Below are 22,592 nucleotides of genomic sequence, written 5' to 3'. Positions count from 1 at the left end.
GATTTGAATTCCGCCACCAGAAATACACTACGCCGCCGTAACCTTCCTGGATTTGACTTAAAGCCAGGTAAGATACGGCAGCCTAGCGTATCTCTGATACGCTGCGCCTATCCAATTATATGGGGATCTGGCCCTAAGGTTCTTTATGACTGGCATGCCTAAATACATTAAGTGAACGAAATGTTGAGAACATATTTAAAGAGTAACTCCACTTTTGTTGAGGAAAAAACATTCCCTTCTGGGACGATCTATGTACATTACAAGGATTTTAACAAACTTTGTTGCAGATTCCTACCTTTTGTTATTCTGATGTTTGTCTGTATCCATGTGGGAAAGTGGATCTAATGGGAGTGGTTTTATAATTATCAATCAGCTGCTGCACGTGCAGGGCTCTAATTAGGAAAGCTGCGGGGCCTGCATCCCTTTAGACCTGATTTCCTATTGGGAGCATCTCGCCAAATATTACATTTTTGTAGCAGGGAATGCCTGAAATCTGACTTGTATCTTAGGGCAGACTTCTGGGAAAATCAGTAAGCCAATCACAGCAGGAAATTATTTTTCTGGGGGGCGTTCTGTACACATGCTGTGTACGGGAACACCTCCAGGTAGCCATATTGCATTACATTTGACAGAAAATTACAGAGCTGCAGCTAGGCTTCCACTAGCTGCACCTCCCCCCCCCCCCACCTCCCTAAACACTTACCTAAGTTGTATATCAATCCAGTGCCTTTCCCATTTGCAGTTCTTCTCCCCTCTCTCTTCTCACAGCATGATCAGGCAGCCCCTGTGAGGAGAGAGTGGAGAGAAGGGCCAGTCCACGCTGTGTGTGTGTGTGTCTATGGACACACACAGCCCGGCTCAGGAGTGAGACCACATGTGTGCTCCCATAACAAGTGGCTTGTTATAGGAGCACACAAAAAGAGGAGGAGCAGACAGCACCGGCTAGGGACTCCAGAAAAGGAAGAAAGGGGCCACTGTGTTTAGTACCATTGCACAGAGCAGGTAAGTATAAACCTCTTTTTTTATTTTAATAAAAAAATGTTTAACATTACAACCTCTTTAAAGAAAAATCCAGACCAAACATATAACGGCTCAGCTGAAAAAAAGGGCATATAAACTGTTCAACCTAATAAAATATTTGTAATTTTTTAGCCACTCTCGTGACACACACAGCCCTGCCAAAATCTACAGACAAGATGATAATATCACTATTAAGAGCACAGAGTCCTATAGCTTCCTGTGTCACCTTTGCTCATCCAGGCTACTTATTAAACAGAAGGGACATCACCACAATGATCTGCTCTGTACTCTCTCCTCATCTCGGACCACTTATACACCTTTACCTCCAGATCCAGGGCATGAAATGTACAGTACTTGCATACATTAGAGCTGAACTGTGTCCTTTGCAGACTTCCTGCATTATCTTAAATAGGCCATTTAACTCAACTAGTTTTTATCATGGACTACAGAATAATCAGCCTGTTGTAGAGATCTCAGAGTGTGAGTGGTCCAGCAGTTTAGCAAAAGACAACTGTACGTCAGCAATTAACAGCACTTAGCTCACTGCACAGAGATTTTTAAGGCATAAAGCAACAAGAATTGCATTGCATTTTTTTTTTTGCCTTGACGTACACTTTAATTACACCAATGTAAACTGCTGCTTGTTTTCAAAAGGTAATTCACTCCAAAATTCTTGGGAGTACCAATTGGCACGGATAGATATCCCTGACACCTTTTATTTATCTTCTTCCCCATTTAAGGAGAATTATATATAAACTGATAAAACAAGAAGCAGTTTGAGTTCATACATCCAGTATTATATACAAAATTCTACAAAATTACTATCATTATCTAATCTGCTTGGCTGAAATATCTGTCTGTGACTGCCATTTAAAGCAATGAACCAGGAAGATTCATCTGCAATGTTTGGTTAAATTCACTTTCACTGCTTTATAAGTATACCCCATACTGCTTGTAATCAGAAATGACCTAGCATGCAGGTGGTTTCTATCTAAGCTTCTTCCTAAAGCTGGCCATAGACGGTTTGAATCTCAGCCAGTTCAGCATGGACTGGCCGAGATTTGAATCATGTATGGGCAGGCAGGTGTTCCCGAGAGGAATAGCCATTTTGCAGGACTTGCAAAGCCAAGACCCCCCCCAATCATTGTCCAACCAATACCCAGATCATTCGAAGTTCCTGAAACTACAGTCCTACCTGACTCCCTTTGGACTATCTGTAGCTCCATTGTCAAATCCCCTTGTTTGCCCGTCGGCTTCACCTACACATTGGACCAGTTGCAGGCTTCCCTATATTGGGTAGTTTTTTGTAATTTTTGAGAAGATTGTGTTCCCGATCTTTAAAAGGATCGTAGCTCTAATGGACTGCAATGCCTAATATATGTCTGGAGGGGAAATGGGGTTTGTGATTCTGGTCTGGTGGTGGTGGGCCTTGGCACCCCGGATGTTTTGGGGCTGCATTTCCCATGGTGCATAAACCACACTGCAGAGTGCATGGGCATCGTGGGAGGTGTGGTTCCAGGGCGTCTGGGGTCTCGGGGTTCTCAATCGCTGGTCTAGTCCATAACCATTCATTTCTAGAATTAATAAAAGATAACCCAGTATAAAAAAATGAAATGACTGCTTGGTAATATCCTCGTATTATGGAATGACTTGGGCTACAGCACAGTTCCCTGCCCCAACCCCGGTTTTCTTGTGTCTAGTTGCATATGTTGCTATTTTGAAAGTGAACACCAGGTATGGAGAAGGTTGTCCTGATCACATTTGCTGCATCTCTCAAGCAAGGGAGGGTGGCCAGCTTCCCAGAACCCTTCAGTATCCCTGCTGTCTTGTCACCTATCGACTCCTCCCCCTCAGCTTTTTTGCAGTTAAATAACCGAAATAGAACACAGTTAAAAGTCTAAGTAGGGTAAACACTCTTTTTATATTTGTATTGTATTTTTTGTTTTTACATTTTGGACTGTGCCTTTTTAGACCCCGAATTCTTGGACGGATCTTTCCCAGCTCCAACTTGCTATACACGCCATTTCATGTCCGAGGCCTCTCTCCGTCAGGGCGCTTGTCTCATTATATATCGCCTGGCGCGGGAGGCGGGGTTTCCGATCTCCATCGTTTTTAAAGGGAATAGATTTCCGTGCACATATCGAGTTTTTCACTGTAAGGCCTCGTACACATGACCGCTTTCCTCGACAAAATCCATCAAGAATCTTGGTGGCAGAGCTTTTTTTGCAGAGGAAAACTGTCATGTGTATGTTTTTCGTCGAGAAAACTGTCGTGGTTCTCGACGAGAAAAAAAGAGAACAAGTTCTCTTTTTTCTGTTCGGGAGTCAATTTCCTCGTCGTGTTTCTCGTCGGGCTGGTTTACAACGAGAAACACGTTTGTGTGTATGCTTAGAAACCCGCGCATGCTCAGAATAAAGTATGAGACGGGAGGGCACATTCGGTAAAAGTAGCGTTCATAATGGAGATAGCAGACTAAAAAGCGCAAATCGTCTCTTACCAAACTTTTACTTAACACGCAGTAACATGAGATTAGCAAAAGCTTCTCGACAAGCCTGACAAGGAACTCGTCGAGGAAAACGATGTTTCTTTTACGACGAGTTTCTCGGTCGTGTGTACGAGGCCTAATCCACATACTCCAACGAAGCCTCGTACAAACGATAGGTTAACCAGAGGACAACGGTCTGAAGGATCGTTGTCATAGGTTAACCGATGAAGCTGACTGATGGTCCGTCACGCCTACACACCATTGGTTAAATAACCGATCGTGTCAGAACGCGGTGACGTAAAACACAACGACGTGCTGAAAAAAACGAAGTTCAATGCTTCCAAGCATGCGTCGACTTGATTCTGAGCATGCGTGGATTTTTAACCGATGGTCGTGCCTACTAACGATCGGTTTTGACCTATCGGTTAGGAATACATAGGTTAATTTTAAAGCAAGTTTCCTTTTTATAAACCTATGGTTAAATAACCTATGGGGCCCACACACGATCGGTTTTGACAAATGAAAATGGTCCTTCAGACCGTTGTCCTCTGGTTAACCTATTGTGTGTACGAGGCTTATCATTCCACAGGCACTTTGTAATATTTTATTTCTGTTTTTATTTTTTTTTCATGACTTACCACTTTACTTTTGTTTTCCTGTTTTTTTTAATACATTTTGCCCTACAGCTCTGCAGTCTAAACTTCACCCCATGTCCATGTTTAATGCCTGGTGTGGAGAAAGCCTCTTGAGGGGGGAGGGGGCGAGCAGGAGTGTCAGGATGCCCACTAACACACAGCTCCTTTCTCTATCTGCAAAGTAGAGAGCGTCCTGACCCTCCTGCCCGCCCCCTCTCCCCTCAAGGGGCTTTCTCCACACCACGGAGAAAGCCTCGCATTGCTATGTGGAGTTACAGACAGATGAACAGGAAGTGAGGATTTCTCAGAAGAAATAAGGACATTTAAAAGCAAAATCAAAGGATGGGGTAAGTAAAGGAGGACTGCACTAAGGTAAAAGAAGCTATTAAGGGAAACAAAAAAATTACCCTTACAACCTCGGCTTATCCGATCGTGTGTACGCAAGTCCATCGGACTAAAGTCCAAAGTACAAACACTAATGCTAAAGATCAGACAACAATGGCAGAAGTTGCCCAAAGGGTGGCGGTAAAGAGCAGAAAAACCACGTAGTACGTCAATTACATCATTACGTTTGTGTTTGTTGTCTGAAAAAGTCCTACCATGTGTATGAATATCACGGACAACGCCCTTCAGGGCAAAATCCACGGAAAAGTCAGTTGGAAGTCCGATTGTGTGTATGAGGCTTTAGAGACATTAACCAGGTGGGCACATAAGGATTTTTGACATTTCTAAAGCTTTCAAGAAGCATGAAAGCCTTTGTTTCAGTGAAAGTGTCAGACCACAATTTCAGAAAATGAAATCGTTGTCAAAACAAGTATAAAGGAAAAACTCCAGGTACATATCATACTTTTAGCTTGGAAATAGTATACGCACAGAAAAAGAAGTACTACTCCAGAAATAGAAGAGCCAGGGACCTGTACTGTAGGTAAGCTGCTGTCTGATAGACATGCGGACAGTGTATGCTCTAAATGACTATATGGGCACCCCCATAGAATGACATAGATTTATTCCTTTGTTTGCAGGTTACCTTCTTGATTTTCTTGATATCCGGATCTTCTTCTTCATGGTTGATGTGGTAAGGACGCATCCGTTCCTTCGTTTTATTGAGAGCTACAATCTGGTAAACACCACAAAAACATTATGTTGAAAGTCACATATAATTCAACAGCAACACAATGTAATCAAATGATGAACAAAAGGAGTGAAGTAACTTTGCTGGTTTGATCTTTCAGAAGATTTCAGAAAAGTCCAATGAAATCAAATGACAACCCAACATTCTAGGAACAATACCAATTAATGCTAAAAAAAAAAAAAGCTATTGGTCAAAATGATTTTTCAACCAACTGAAATATCTTTTTTTTCATATTATCATTTAAAAAAAGTGTTATCAATAAAAAACAATTATTCACAGAACAGGATAATTACAGTCTGAAAGATATTGGCTACTACTTAATCGATCAGAAACATCTTATATTAGTATAAATCACATAAAACAGCTTAAGTTTAAATTATGGAATAATATAGCTCACCTGCTCCTATTTTCCCCTCACTTGGGTTCATGGACAATGGGCAATGGGCACTAGGCGTGTGCATTTCGTTTCGAATCGAAATTCGGACAAATTTTTCATTATTCGGACATTCGGATGCATACGAATTCCCGAATTGTAATATTAACGAATTTACCGAATCCGAACAAATGTTTTCGAATCGAAAACCCGCGGACGAAATTCGATCAAACATCGAAAACAAATTCTATTCGAATCGAATTCGAAAACAATTCGATTAGAAAACAAATTCGAATGAAAATTGAAAGCAAATTTGAATCAAAATCTAAAAAATATAAATCGATTTCTAAAAAAGAATACAATAAAATAGAATATAAAATAATAAAACAATAGAATGAAAATCAAAGATTAGTAAAGAACAGAATGGAATTTAATAGAATGTAATCAAATACAATAGAATATGACCTGGCTTCTCCTATCTATCTTCCATTTTCTGAAATTCGAAATTCATATAGAATGAACTCAAATTCGAATAGAAAAATATTAGAAGAGTAGAATATATATATATATATATATATATATATATATATATATATATATATATATATATATATATATATATTGTAATAGTCAGGGTCCCGGTCACCATAAAAACGCAGGAAAAACGGACACAGAGTCTGCATGTCAGTGGACAGCAGAACTTCACGGCATAACTTTAAAACGGAGAAAACTGTTTTGGCAGCTTTCTCCGGGTTTTGCTAAGTTTGAATGGGGCTGTGTGGTTTGGAGATCCTGCAGAGACTTGGGCGGGATGGGATCTCCGGCCCTGTGTCCAGGTCTTGGGAATAGCCAGCAGGTTGGGTGCTCAGGTGAAAACAGCCAATATAATCAGGTACTGGGGAGAACAGAGTGAAGAGGAAGGTGGAGTGTGTGCAGCTGGCTGTTGCTGCAAGGCAGACCTGTGTGTGGGGAGCTGTCTGTCTACCCTGCAAGACTACATCCCTTGTGGGGGGGGGACTTTGTGCCGATGGACTGAGAGGCTAGTAGACCTGGGGTGGCTAGTGAGTCCAAGAGGGGCTGAAGAAAGTCCTGAAGTCGGGGAGACAATAGACTGGAGAATCCTGTTGAGGCCAGGAGTGGGCCAAGGTTTAACAGGTACAGCCAGGCTGAAGTAAGCCTAGGAGCCAGCAAGCTTGGCATTTTGTGTTTGTGAACTGTATTGGAGAAGAACCCCTGCGTGGGAATCCTATGAATGGACTTTTTATTTTGTTTCCCTTTAATAAAAATGCCAGGCCCTTAAATCTTACAACTGGCTGCTGTGGACTCACTACACCAAAACGCATCTGCCAGAAGAGCTAAACAACCCCCAATGTTTACAATATATATATATAAAATTACATTTATATATAAAACCATCTTCTGAAATTCGAAATTCATATAGAATGAACTCAAATTCGAATAGAAAAATATTAGAATAGAGCAGAAAAAAAAATATAAAAATATTTTTTTTTCTGCTCTATTCTAATATTTTTCTATTCGAATTTGAGTTCATTCTATATGAATTTCGAATTTCAGAAGATGGTTTTATATATAAATGTAATTTTATATATATATATATATATATATATATATATATATATATATATATATATATAAAAAATTACATTTATATATATATATAACCATCTTCTGAAATTCGAAATTCATATAGAATGAACTCAAATTCGAATAGAAAAATATTAGAATAGAGTAGAATTAAAAAAATAAATATTATATATATATATATATATATATATATATATATATATATGTATATATATATATATATATATATATATTATTCTACTCTTCTAATATTTTTCTATTCGAATTTGAGTTCATTCTATATGAATTTCGAATTTCAGAAAAAAGAAGATAGATAGAAGATAGATAGAAGAAGCCAGGTCATATTCTATTGTATTTGATTACATTCTATTAAATTCCATTCTGTTCTTTACTATTCTTTGATTTTCATTCTATTGTTTTATTATTTTATATTCTATTTTATCGTATTCTTTTTTAGAAATCGATTTATATTTTTTAGATTTTGATTCAAATTTGCTTTCAATTTTCATTCGAATTTGTTTTCGAATCGAATTGTTTTCGAATTCGATTCGAATAGAATTTGTTTTCGAATCCGATTGAAATATTTTAGAATTCGACCGGATTTTTCGAAATTCGGTCGAAAACGAACGAATTCCGAAAACGAATTTAACACATGTAACGAATCTAACTTAACAAAATTAATTAAATAACAAATTAAAACGAAACAAAACAAATTTTTCCATTTTGCACATGCCTAATGGGCACTACAAACATTACCCTTCTAAATCACCCAGCACTACAAATCTCTACTTTTGTTATAAATGACATAAGGACAGGATGTGCTTTCTCAAGCAGCATGTTTACATTTGTAACTGTTGTTCATTTACTTATAATCACTGCGATATTCAGTCTTTGAGAAATAATTTTGTAAAATAGGTCTATGTATTGTATAACCCGCATAATCCACTAATGCCCCATACACACGATCGGAATTTCTGATGGAAAAAGTCCAACTGAGTGTGTATGTATGCCCCATCAGAGTAATTCCATCGGAAATTATGATGAATTGCATCAGAGTTTATATAGAGAACATGTTCTCTTTTCCTCCGTCGGAATTCCGATGTGAATTTGGTCAGACAAAGGTCCGATCGTGTGTATGGGGCATAAGGCTAAGTTGACACTGGCCCACACTGTGTGTTCTGGTTGGTTGTAATGCATAGATACCCGCACCTGCAACCGAAACGCACTGCTCTTATGAGACGCACGAGGCTGCCATTCATTCTGAATGGCACCCCCATGCATCTCAGCCGCCATCGCAATCACGGGTGCAGGAACTGTAGGGAAACCGCATGGTCAAAAAGTTTCCCTGTGGCCACATTTTTAAAAAGGTGTATGCATTTAACCACTTCCATACTGGGCACTTACGCCCCTTCCTGCCCAAGCCAATTTTCAGCTTTCAGCACTGTCGCATTTTGAATGACAATTGCGCGGTCGTGCTACACTGTACCCAAACAATTTTTTTATCATTTTGTTCCCACAAATAGAGCTTTCTTTTGGTGGTATTTGATCACCTCTGCGGTTTTTATTTTTTGCGCTATAAACAAAAGAAGAGTGACAATTTAAAAAAAAAACACTTTTTTACTTTTTTATTTAATAAATATCACAATTTTAAAAAAAAAAAACGTTTTTTTTCCTCAGTTTAGGCCGATATGTATTCTTCTACATATTTTTGGTAAAAAAAATCGCAATGATCATATATTGATTGGTTTGCGCAAAAGTTATAGCGTTTACAAAATAGCTGATAGATTTATGGCATTTTTATTTTATTATTTTTTTTACTAGTATTGGCGGCGATTTGCGATTTTTTAACACTAGGGGGTGAGGGAGGGGTTAATATGTATCCCTAAATTGTGTTCTAACTGTGGGGAAAGGGGGGTGACCGATGCTGTGTCCCTATGTACAAGGGACACAGATCGGTCTCCTCTCTTCCCTGACAGGACGTGGAGCTCTGTGTTTACACACAGAGCTCCACGTCTTGTCCCTGTAGCCGCCGATTCCGAGTGCCTGGCGGACATCGCGACCGCCAGGCACGCGCATCGGCATCTCGGGGACGCGCCGGGCGCTCGCGCGCCCCCCAGTGGCCGCAAGAATACAGGACGTCATATGACGTCCTGTTGAATTTTCAGAGTAACCGTGGAGCCGTCATTTGACGATGGCCCGGTACTCTAGTGGTTAAATGAATAGGCTGCCATGCCCGAGTAAACGCAGGACGCACAGCCCAACCGCAGTAGTGTCAATGGCTACTTCTACATTTCATTCATCCAATGCTTTCTTCAAGGTTAAAGTAAATATGGACATACACCACTTTACCTAACCAATAGTGGTGGAGCAATATTTTTAACCAGTTATCTTCACTGGGCGTGCTACATAGATAGGTATATACAGTGCCTTGAAAAGTATTCATACCCCTTTAAATTTTCCACATGTTGTCATGTTACAACCAAAAATGTAATGTATTTTATTGGGATTTTATGTGATAGACCAACACAAAGTGGCACATAATTGTGAAAAGAAAAGGATAAATGGTTTTAATTTTTTTTTACAAATAAATATGTGAAAAGTGTGGTGTGCATTTGTATTCAGCCCTCCTGAGTCAATACTTTGTAGAACCACCTTCCACTGCAATTACAGCTGCAAGTCTTTTTGGGAGGCCTCTACCAGCTTTGCATATCTAGAGTGATATGTTTGCCCATTCTTTTTTGAAAAATAGCTCAAGCTCTGTCAGATTGGATGGAGAGCGTCTATGAACAGCAATTTTCCAGTCTTGCCACAGATTCTCAATTGGATCTATGTCTTTTACTTTTAGGTCAAAAAGTTCAATTTTGGTCTCATCTGACCAGAGCACCTTCTTCCACATGTTTGCTGCATCCCTCACATGGCTTCTTGCAAACTGAAAACGCGACTTCTTATGGCTTTCTTTTAACAATGGCTTTCTTCTTGCAACTCTTCCATAAAAGCCAGATGTGTGGAATGCACAACTAATAGTTGTCCTGTGGACAGATTCTCCCACCTAAGCTGTGGATCACTGCGGCTCCTCCAGAGTTACCATGGCCCTCTTGGCTGCTTCTCTGATTAATGCTCTCCTTGCCCAGCCTGTCACTTTAGGTGGACGGCCATGTCTTGGTAGGTTTGCAGTTGTCCCATACTCTTTCCATTTTCGGATGATGGATTGAACAGTGCTCCATGAGATGTTCAAAGCTTGGGATATTTTTTTATACCCTATTCCTGTTTTAAACTTCTCCACAACTTTATCCCTGACCTGTCTGATGTGTTCCTTGGCCTTCATGATGCTGTTTGTTCACTAAGGTTCTCTAACAAATCTCTGAGTGCTTCGCAGAACAGCTGTATTTATACTGAGATTAAATTACACACATGTGGACTCTATTTACTAATTAGGTGACTTCTGAAGGCAATTGGTTCCACTAGATTTTAGTTAGGGGTATTAGAGTAAAGGGTGCTGAATACTAATGCACGCCACACTTTTCAGATATGTATTTGTAAAAAAAAATTGAAAACCATTTACCTTCCACTTATGAGCACAACTGTAGGTGTCACTTTGGGCCAGATTCACAGTGGAGATACGACGGCGTATCTGCTGATACGCCGTCGTATCTCTGTTTCTATCTATGCGACTGATTCATAGAATCAGTTACGCATAGATATCCCTAAGATTTGACAGGTGTAATTGTTTTACACTGTCGGATCTTAGGATGCAGTACCGCGGCCACCGCTGGGGGGAGTTTGCGTCGTAAACCAGCGTCGGGTATGCAAATTAGGAGTTACGGCGGATCCATGACGGTTTTTCGCGTTCGCTACGTCGCCGCTAGTATAGTTTCCCGTCGCAAAGTTAGTCGTCGTTTTTGGTGCCCTAACTTAAGTCAGCAAGTGTATTGCTGTCTAATGCCATATATTGTAAAAGGCACCCCTATGCATGTTGAGAAGTCAACTCGTTACAAGGCTGAAAATGTTGCATGCATCGTTTTTGGTGCATTGGACAGCTCCATTCAAATGAATGGGTTGTTTCATGTAACACGTTCTAATGCAGAGCACCAGTGTAAACAGGTCCCTAACCTGCATAATATGTCAGTTAAAGCAACCCTGCAAGTTAAAAAAAAAGATGAAAAAATGTAACTACGTTAGTGTTTAACCCCTTAGTAACTCTTAGTTAACCCTAATCAGCTAAGTAACTTATTTTTCTCATTAACTATTTTTTTGCTGCCGATTTTAATTTTTTGTATCTAGAGTGTATCTAGACCAAAAAAAAAATATATTGCATAATGCTAGTACTTGTAGTCGTTGCATTTCTCTTCTACAAGCTTCTTTTGGTTATTTTTTACCTGGTAATCCTGAAAATTAAGCCCTTTCTATCTATGGAGGGAGCCATAGTTGTCAACCTAGGTTGTGCTCCTGATATGGACTACAAACATGTCCATATCTCTTTATCTCTATTACAGGGGTGGCAGGGCAATCAGTAGCTTATAGAAGATCGCTAGGAAGAAAGATATTCTTCCGGGCAGTTCAAAAGGAAGTGACAAGTGACTGCATTTTTAGCAAGATAAAGGAGTAGTTTCTATTTTTGGTAAAAAAAGGTTCTTAGCTTGAAAAATAAAAAAGTGCAAAAAAAATGTTTTTATTATTTGCAAATCCCTTTGCTATGATTTGCAATAGATTTGCAATGGAAACAAAAAAAGTATTGTCATTATACACAGAGAAATAGTAGAATACATTGTGCACTTTTGATCAACAAGATCACAAAATGATTCCCAACACTGATCAAGCAAGAAAAAAAGTATTTTTTTTCTTTGTGTTACACCTTTTGTATATAGAATGCATAGACAATATTACCAGGAGAAAACATTGTTTGCGCTGAAAAAATACAACATGTATTAATTTGTCATCCTAAGTAATGAGAACTGAATCAATGGGCGCAGATTATAAAAATCGCTCTGGTCCATAGTATACAGGTGTGAAAACTGAACTGATTAAAAAATGAATTCATTTTTTTTCTGTTTCCAATATGAAAGATGGAGCCTTTGTGGTTTTATGCTATATACTGTATTCTGAGAATTGACCTCAAACCTTCAACATACTTACAGTGGGTATAGAAAAGAATCACCTTCCTTTAAAATAATCACATTTTGTTGATGAAGATAGACATAGCTTTTGTTTTATACAGCTGTATTTACTCAGCGCAACGTATAGCATCCAAGTGAAAAATATAACACCAACACCTCAGAAATTAAAATCAGTGGTTTCCGCTTCCGGGGGGAGTGGTCTGAGTATGGAGGAGTGAGGAGGAATGTGAGGAGCCCCTAGCGCGATCCTTGCGTGCACCCAACAGCTGACCGACTGACAGTGGACTAAAGCGTCCACCGCAGAGCAACCCAGCGAGAGCGGCCAGTATATGCTTAGAGCGCGCTGTGGCTAAGCAGACCGTGTGTCCCAGGGAGGGCAGCCTGCAGCGGCACATGTCGCGTCGCGGAAGACGACCCGGAAGGACTACTCGAGCACCCAGCACTCAAGCTCACTCATACATTACCCGCTATCTCAGGGCGAAGACGGACGCTGCGTTGCAGTCAGCGGCGGTCGCCGGGAACACCACCAGCACGAGAGACTTGCAGGAGATGGCAGCTGCTGGAAATACGATGGCGTGTGGAGGAGATTCTCTATCAGAGGTATCGTCTCCAGCGGCGGCGGTGACACCCACACAGAACAGAGGTATGTCCAGGGGGAGAGATTGCCCCACGGAAGCAGAGACTAACAAGCTGCTGGTGACAGAGGTATGTCTGGGTTATAATAATATGCCCCCACAACTACATGAGATACAGGAGGAGAAGGGACAAGAGTCCAGAACTGACATGGAGCAGCTAAGAGCACTTATTAAGGCTCTCCCCACAAAGGAGGACATACAGTCTCTGATCAAAGGTATTATGGGGGCACTGAGAGAGGAAATTGAGGAGGTACGTGCTGGGGTAGCAAAGGCTGAGCTTAAAGCTACATACTTAGAAGAGCTAAATTGCAGACTGGAGCAGAGAATGGGGAATATGGAAGAGGAGCATGCGAGACAGCACCAACAGTTGGCTATGATACAGCTACATTCTGAGGAGGCTGAGGACAGAAGTAGGCGGAATAACATCAGAATTAAGGGGGTCCCTGAAAATTTGGAGGGTCCCGCTCTGAGAGAGGCGGCCATGTCCATATTTAACCAAATTCTGAATAACCCTGTTGATACACCAATTGAACTGGACCGGGTCCACAAAGTCCCTACTTTTCGTTCCCCAGCCCAAGGAGGCCCTAGAGATGTGGTGTGCAGAGTACATTTTTTCAGGGTGAAGGAAGATATAATGCGAGCTGCATGGAATGAGGGAGTGATAAAGTGGGAGGGTGTCGACATACAGGTCTATCCGGATCTATGTAGGCTCACAAAATGGAGAAGACGAATGTTAAAACCCTTGCTGGAATACATACGCCTTAAAGAAGCTACATACCGATGGGGGTACCCCCTGGCAGTGATCGTTAAAAAAGCAGGGCAGAACTTCAATCTAAGGTCCCCCGCACAACTAACAGAACTTTTTCAGTTTCTGGGAACAGATCCTATTGAAGTCCCAAATTGGTTAGAATCACCCATACTGTTGGATCGATACTAGCTCTAAAAAGACAAAGGGAGACTGGGGATCGTAACAATGGGCCTATGTGAAGACAAGAGGAGAAATCCCCCGGGAAAGGGTGAAGAGAAATGGAGGGCATTTGGACATCTTACCCCCATATGTTTTTTTTTTTTTTTTTTCCAGGGGGTCTGAACTAGAATGTCGGGACTCTGCCTGTGTTTTTTTTTTTTTTTTTTTTTTTTTTCTCTTAGTGTTTTATTTATTTTTTTGGAGGGGGGGGGAGGGGGAGGGGGGGAGGGACCCAGAATACTGTGGTATACCGGTTAAATACAAATCGATACAAGTGAAAGTGAAAATGAAAAGTCAAAATGACAGTGAAAATGGAAAGAGGGATTAAGGTCCAAACAAGGTGTCTGGGAGAGATAGGCGGGGGTCGTTCCCCCCCCCCTCCCTCCCTCCCTTTCCCTTTTTTTTTTTTTTTTTTGGAGGGAAGCGTGGTGGGAGCGAAAAAGTAGAGGAAAATGCTAGAATGACCCCCCATTAAGGGGCGCTCTGGTCCCATAAAAATTAGTAGAAGATCAGATGCCCCGCCTGAGGCCTAAGAGGGGGGGGGGGTAATAGGAATGTATACTTTTTTTTTTTTCTCTAGGGGAGGGGGGGATGTGTGTAGTCTGGGGGTTATCTTAGGGTGGGTAATAAGGGGGGGGGTCAAAGGCTTGTGCAGAGGGGGGGGGGAGGGGAGGAGAGAGGGGGGGTGGGGGTAGGTTAAATAGCACCATAGGGGTATAAAGGGTTTATAAAATAAGTGTTATACAAAAGGGATATTAAAACTAAATTAAATATAATCACAAGGATAAATGGGGCCTTTTTGTGCTCCCCTTCTATGTGTGTATTGTGTTTTTTTTTTTTTTTGTTTTTGTTTTTTTTGGGAGATAAGGCAGGTTTTTAAGCCTCCACTAAAAACACATCGGAGTGAAGCATGGACACGGGGATAGTAGTGATAGGGAATAGATAGGATATAAGGGTTAAAGGGGCTTGGGCTGAAGTGGGGCTAGGAAGGGGTAGGTAGGGGGGAAATTAAAAGGTCTGAAGGTTTGAAGGCCAAGCTCTCAGACGGTAGTAAAATATCTGGGGTTTTTTTTTTTTTTTTTACGTTGTCTTTTTTTATGATGTTGTATAGCAATGCACCATGGAACTGTACCTCTTAATGAGGACTAAGAACAAGATAGAATAAGGTAGAAACAGGGTTGTAAGCTATGTTGCATGATACCGATGAGGAAATGCTTATAGAAATTTATATATGCCAGAAGAAGCTAATATGGCAGAAGGATGAGATGCAAAATGTATATTTTCCCTCAATAGTATATAGGAATTTTATTATATATTTTTTTATGGGGGGGGGGTGGGGAGTGGGCCCAGAGGGGGGGGGAGGGGAGGAAAGGCACATGTGCCATTTTTTTTTCTTTTTTTTTTGGTTCTATAGGTTCGCCTTTTTCTCTCTTCCTCCCCCTCCCTCGTCCCTCTATGTTTCCCCCCTCTTTTTTTTTTTTTTTTTGGGGGGGCATGCTTTGGGAAATCTAGGGGCGGAGATTGTCAGAGGGGTGTCTTCTGAATAAAGGGGTATCCTTAAAGCTGGGGTGAAGAGATACATGGTTAACATAAAGTCAATGTGAAACGTATGAAGGGGTGCGCGCGGGCAAACGCGGGGGAGCTCCCGACGCGTTGTCCTCGCTCTTTTCTGCACATACACTCTCCCCACCAAAAACGCCTCTCCTCCAGTTGGAGGTAGACCGGAGGCGTTAAATAAAGGGAAAGGGGATTTTCCCCTCTCCCTGGGGGTTTTTTTTTTTTTTTTTTTCGTTCCCCGTCCCGTCTAGGTCCAACAGCGATCCTCCTCCAGAGTAGCGAGGGGACGCGGGTTGGAGCCGCGGGGGAGGGGAAAGGAAGTGAAATTACTCGGGCATTGGGGCGTGTGACCAGTCCTCGAGATACGGGGAATAGGGGTAGGGGTTTTTTTTTTTTTTTTTTTTTTTTTTTTTCTTCCTTTTTTTTTCTGTATGTCTGTCTAAAATTGGGGTCGCGGCCTTTCTCTCTCCCCCTTCTCCCCTCCCATCCTCCTTGGTATCTTCGAGTCCCCTCGTGAGGTTAAAGGGTAATCCCCTACACTAGAGTAGAAAGATGACAAAAACGGATTTAAATAATTTTACTTCATATAATGTCAAAGGCTTAAATAGCCCAGAAAAACGTACTAAATTATTGGCAGAACTTAGCAGGATTAAGGCACAAGTAACCTTTTTACAAGAGACCCATTTTCGAAAAGATAAAATACCCAGATTGGGAAATCAAAGTTTTCCGACTGTATACCATGGTGCCTCGCAGACATCGAAGGCGAATGGAGTGGCAATCTTGCTCTCAAAACAAATGATTTGGAAGGAATCAAATGTAATTACGGACGATGTAGGCCGGATGCTAATCGTAAAAGGGGAGTTAGGGAATCAAAAAGTTACTCTGGTGAACTTATATTTACCCAATGAAGACCCTACAGTCGCACTGGAAAAATATCTGGAAATGGTACAACAACATAAAGAGGGGTTCCTTATCATGGGGGGTGATCTAAATATAGCATTAGACCCAGTGATAGATGTATCAAGGGGAGTGTCTCATATCTCCAACACAAAACTACGGAAAGCAAGGTGTCTATTGAAAGAAACTCAGGTAATAGATAGCTGGAGGATGACCCATCCGCATGACAAGGATTATAGTTTTTTTTCAGCGAAACACAAAACATACACAAGGATAGATTATGTCTTTATAGATCAGAACATTCTTTCAAGATTACGAGGAGCAGCAATAGGATCTTTTACGATATCCGATCATGCGCCAACCAATTGCAGTATAGAATGGGGAGAAAGGGGGCCACGAGAATGGAATTGGAGAGTTAATGAGACACTCTTAAAAGATCCGGATTATGAGAAGCAGATAGCTAGGGAATTAGACTATTTCTTCTCTATTAACGACTCAGATGAAACACTGCCTATGAATATCTGGGAAACACATAAATGCTACCTAAGAGGGGTACTAATCTCATTGGGGGCACATAGAAAACGTAATCTGAGTGCTAAACTGGATAGTCTGCTGGGGGAAATCCAACTTCTGGAAACAGCACATAAGAAATTACAGACACATCAGATAGGGGAGAAGTTGGCGGGCCTGCGGGAAAAATTAAATCTTATGCTAACGGACAAAGCAAAAGCCAAATTGAGTAGGTGTAAAAGAACTTTTTACGAATTCGGGAATAAACCCAGCAGATTACTGGCGAACGCACTCAGAGATACGAGATCCCGCAACCAGATCGAAAAAATTAGAACGCAGGGGAATGTACTGGTGAGCTCAACACAGCAAATAGCTGAAGCATTTAGAGTCTATTATTTAAACCTATATAATTTGGAGAGGCAGGGTGGAAGAATTAATACTGCAGAAAGGGAGGAAAGGGCCAAGGAATATCTATTGTCTTCAAAGATGCCAAAGATACCTACAGAAGAAGCAGAAAAGATAGATGGCCCGATTACAGTTGAAGAATTTCTGGGAGCCTTAGGAGCATTAAAAGCGGGAAAGGCGCCGGGTCCTGATGGTTATACCTTGCGGTATTACAAAATTTTTGCGGAAAAACTGGCACCTAGGTTCGTTGCGGCTTTTAATTCGATCCGCGAAGGACAGAGGATGCCAGCGGAAACCTTAATGGCCGAGATTGTGGTGATTCCCAAGGATGGGAAAGATCCCGCCGAGTGTTCAAGTTATCGGCCAATATCCTTGCTAGATGTCGATTTAAAAATCCTGGCGAAGATACTGGCAGATAGACTGTTGCCGTATATCCCCGCTCTGATACACCCAGATCAAGTGGGTTTCACCCCGGGCAGAGAAGGTAGAGAGAATACCCAAAGGATAATAAGCACAATATATTTAGCACAACAACGTCACCAGTCCGTAGTTTTGATATCCGCTGATGCGGAAAAAGCCTTTGACAGGGTGGAATGGGGATATCTAAAAGTTATGCTATCACATATTGGTTTGGGGAAGGGCTTACTGAACTGGATCACAAGCCTATACTCCTGCCCATCGGCAAGAGTGAGGATTAATGAGAAAAAATCAGATCCCTTCCCTATCCATAATGGAACCCGACAGGGATGCCCCCTATCCCCAATTATATTTATTCTTTCCCTGGAGCCCTTTTTAAGAACTATTAGAGCAAACAGTGATATAAGGGGTATACGGGTTGGGGAAGACGACTATAAGGTGGCAGCGTATGCTGATGATCTACTGTTCACATTAACGTCCCCGATAACATCGCTCCCCTGCTTATTAGCAGAGATAAAAAGATATGGAAAAATTTCCAATTTTAAAGTCAACTACAACAAATCGGAAGCAATGGGAATTGAGGTGAACAGTGGATTACGGCATCAGTTGGCCGGGAGTTTCTCTTTCAGATGGACAGATTCCCATGTGGAATATTTAGGGACGAAGATACCGAGGAAATTGGGCAGGATCTTTGAATTAAACTTTATACCCCTAATAAAACAAATAAAGCTAGATTTACAAAAATGGGATAAAGAAACATTCTCATGGTTTGGCCGAATAAACATAATAAAAATGAACACGATGCCAAGGCTAATCTATCTTTTGCAGACCCTTCCCATAACATTGCCGATGGGATTCCTGAGAGACATACGAGCAAAGTTCATGAAGTTCATTTGGGCTGGAAAACCGGCCAGAGTCCGGAGAAATATACTGACTCTACCCAAAGATAAAGGAGGAGTGGGCCTCCCAGATCCAATGGGGTACTATGATGCCTCTCATCTAGCACGAGTAGTGGATTGGTGCACACAACAGGCTGACAAACCCTGGGTCAATCTGGAACAAGAAGCCAGTAGTATCCCTATAGAAGGTCTGGCGTGGTTGGGGGAGAATAAGATACCTCAGAGCGCAAAGAAACACCCGATGATAAAGGCTACACTTAGAGTTACCAGGCGGGCGTGTAAGAATACGAATCTGGTGAAATGTATCGGCCCTATGACACCTATCCTAGGAAACCCGAGCTTTGGGCCAGGGTTAAAAGATCGCTATTTCAATAACTTGAGACGGAAGGGAGCCTGCAGGCTGATACATTTCATGAGAGAGAACCACGTAATGCAGAACGAAGATTTAGAACTGGTATATGGGGAAGACTTAGACATATGGAGACGTAATCAGTTGAGAACGTTTTTAGGATCTCTGAAGACCCACGAGGCAGAAATAGGGACTCCGTCCAAATTTGAGGAAATCTGTTTAAAAAAAGAACCATCGAGACATATGCTATCATATATGTATACCTTATTGATCGAATCAAAGGCGCCACGAGAGCTTGTCTTCATACAGGCATGGGAAAGGGATCTGGGCGTTAAGTTTTCAGATACTCAGAAAAATAAGATCTTTGCATTTATACATAAAGCCTCAATCGCATCTAGGTACCAGGAGGGGGGATATAAAGTTATGACAAGGTGGTACAGGACACCAACAATACTAAATCGTTTTTTTCCCACTACGTCAAAAATTTGCTGGAGATGTCAGAAAGAGGAGGGCACCATGGTACACATATTCTGGGAATGTCTGGTGATAAGAGAATTCTGGAGGATGGTCTCGGAGACAATCCGGGAAATTACCGGGATAAACTTAGGAGACAGACCTGCGGCGTTCTTGTTACTCGACATTCCCATATCAATGGAAAACTATAAACAATCTCTAATCCGTCACTTGATAACAGCCGCAAAGGCGTGTATACCTATCCTATGGAAGAGTACCGCCTCCCCAACAAAACTGCAATGGCTTAGCAGAATAAATGAGATACAGATGATGGAAAACCTCACAATGGGAATACAGGAACGAGAGGAGACCTATTGGAGGACCTGGACTCCATTCATTGAATATAGGGAGCGGAGCTTATAGGGGGGGGGGGGGGGGGGGGGGGGGGGGGGAGAGACCGGGGACAGATGCATTTCTTCTTTTTTTTTCTTGTTTTTTTTTTTTTTTTTTTTTTTGGGTGGGGAGGGAGGGAGGATTTTTGGGTGGACGATTAACATTTCCTCGGGCTTAGAACACCCCTTTGAGGATAGCAGACGAAAATAGCGGGTTCACCAAGGATAGGGGGCCTGGGCCAGTATAGAGGAGATTAGAAATGTAATAGGAGGCAGAAATATAGAGTATATGAGATGCTAAGGTGAAGATTACAAGGAATGTTATAAGGCTGTAAAATAGAGTTTATGAGATGTTAAGGTGAAGATCTCAATGAATGTTATAATGATGTAGAGATTGTAAAAGCTGTACCTATTGTTTCATGTCTGTGGAAGGAACAGAGGAAAAGAGGAAAAAAGATATACAAAATAAAGAATTATATAAAAAAAAAGAAATTAAAATCAAAAACAGAACCACTAAGTTGAAAAAAGGATCACCCCTGAAAGGGTCATGTAAAAGGCCCCCTGTTGTTTTCTAATCTAATACACAACATGTTCCTTTAGAAGTTATCATTTTTCTCATTAAAGTAAATATATATTGTTGTGTACGATGGGTCTGACGTATGTGTCAGGAGATAGTCTTGAGTTATAGCTGTCTATGTGACATAATCATATGGTAACATTGATTGACATTGTGATTGGTTGATGTAATTTGAACATGTACCCTTATTGGTGGAAGGTGATCGGTAACACCCAAATTTCATCCATACTTAACACCATGCCGGGGTTAATAAAAGTGGAACATTGTATGAAGCAATTTTTGCTGTGTGAATTATTCATATATACTGTTTCCTATGCATAGAGATTTTTGGATATGAAGCAATGGTATTGGCCAATGAAAAGTAAATGTAATTAGATAATAAAATGATAGTCAGGACTAGTGTTTAAAGGTCAAAATGCACCATTCAACTCCCCTTCTAAAAATGACTTGTAAACTCAATCAGGTGTAGTTAATCGCCTTCTTAATAGCACACAAAGCCATTTAACTTTCAACTGTGATCAACTGTGGTCATTTTGATTAGCTCAGCATGAAAAGAGCTTTCCTGGAGCATTTCAGTCCATAGTAGTGCAATTTAAGCAAACAAACAACTATGAGTTGGCAAGGCACTGTCAAAAGATCTCTGGGATAAATTTGCGGACAGGGACAAGTCAGGAGATGGATACAAAATTATTTCCAAGGCTTTATCAATGCCACAGTGAAGTCTGTTATTAAGAAGTGGAAGGTATTTGGTACAACGCAGACCCTCCCTAGATCAGGACATCACTCCAAACTGGATGTAAGAGCCAGGAGGAAACTGACCAGAGAGGCTGCCAAGAGGCCTACAGCAACTCTGAAGCAGTTGCAGGAATTTATGACAAAGAGTGGTCTTTGTGTGCATGTGACAACAATATCACAAATTATCCACAAATATGACTTGTATCGGAGAGTTTCAAGAAAATAAATACTCCTCAAAAAAGGCCACATGCAGTCATGACTGAGCTTTGCCAAGACGTACCTTTAAGAATCGGAGGGCACATGGAAAAAGGTGTTATGGTCAGATGGGACTAAAGTTTAATTATTTGGCCTCAACACCAAATGATGCAGAAATCCAATACAGATCACCATCCAAACAACACCATTCCTACAGTAAAGCATGGAGGTGGTAATATCCTGTTATGGGAGTGTTTATCTGAAGTAGCGACTAGAGCACTTGTCAGGATAGAAGAAAAATGGACGGGGCAAAATACAGTCAAATTCTTGAGGAAAATCAGCTGCCCTCTGCCAGAAAATTGTCAATGCAAAGAAGGTTTACCTTCCAACATGACAATGACCCAAAGCACACGGTAAAAATGACCACACAGCGGTTGAAGGAGGAAAAGGTGAATGTCCTTGCATGGCCTAGTCAGAGTCCAGACTTAAACCCCATTGAAAATCTGTGGAATTTAACTGCACTTGAGCAGTTCTCCTAAGAAGAGTGGGCATATATTGCAAAGTCTAGATGTACAAAGTTAGTAGAGACACATCCCAACCGACTAAAGGCTGTAATTAAAGCAAAATGTATTTTAAGAAAATACTGACACAAGGGGGTGATCCTTTTTCCAACTCAGTGACTCTGTTTTTGAATGACATGCTGGTGTTATATCTTGCACTTGCATGTTATAAGTTGCACTGAGTAAATACAGCTGAATAAAACAAATACCGTGTATGTCTTCATTTCAGGCTATCAAAGCAATGAAAGGTGAGTATTTTAAAAGGGGTGGTGCAATTATTTTCAATACCCACTGTATATACAAAGACTATATCATGTAAAAAATAAATACAGCTATGCACAGATTATCTGTAGTCTGTACATGCTTAATATCTTTTTTTTTTCAATTAACAATTTTTTTTTATTTATATAATTTGGATCACAGGATACAGAGAAATGCAGGTAATAACAGTGGCTAAAGCATACACTTATCCAGGAGTACAGATATTACCCTTGCCCTTTATGGGTAGAGGGGGAGTTGAGGTTTCGGCCCTGGGGGCCCTATTCTAAAAGCTGGCTCTACCATCAGATAAGTCATCACATTTATGCATTTCAAACCGTTTTTTTTTTTGTTTTTTTTTACCTCGGTGTCAACAGCAACATCCGAGCAGTAGGCTGTGTAAGAAGAAAAAAGGAAATCAG

At 41.0% G+C, this 22,592-nt stretch overlaps 1 protein-coding gene across 3 annotated transcripts in view; it reads right to left on the bottom strand.

Moving 5' to 3' along the window:
- Nucleotides 1-22,592, bottom strand: part of RASGRF2 (Ras protein specific guanine nucleotide releasing factor 2) — a 486,592-nt gene that overhangs the window by 253,716 nt on the left and 210,284 nt on the right. For all 3 annotated transcript variants that reach the window (XM_040341627.1, XM_040341631.1, XM_040341628.1), the window contains exon 4: nt 5,168-5,257. In XM_040341627.1, coding sequence (XP_040197561.1) covers nt 5,168-5,257 — 90 coding nt within the window. The remainder of the gene's footprint in view (nt 1-5,167; nt 5,258-22,592) is intronic.

Source organism: Rana temporaria, chromosome 1 (assembly GCF_905171775.1).
Source record: "Rana temporaria chromosome 1, aRanTem1.1, whole genome shotgun sequence".
Taxonomy (NCBI): Eukaryota; Metazoa; Chordata; class Amphibia; order Anura; family Ranidae; genus Rana; species Rana temporaria.
The sequence above is the reverse complement of the archived record's forward strand: the minus strand, read 5'-3'. Positions and strand labels throughout refer to the sequence as shown.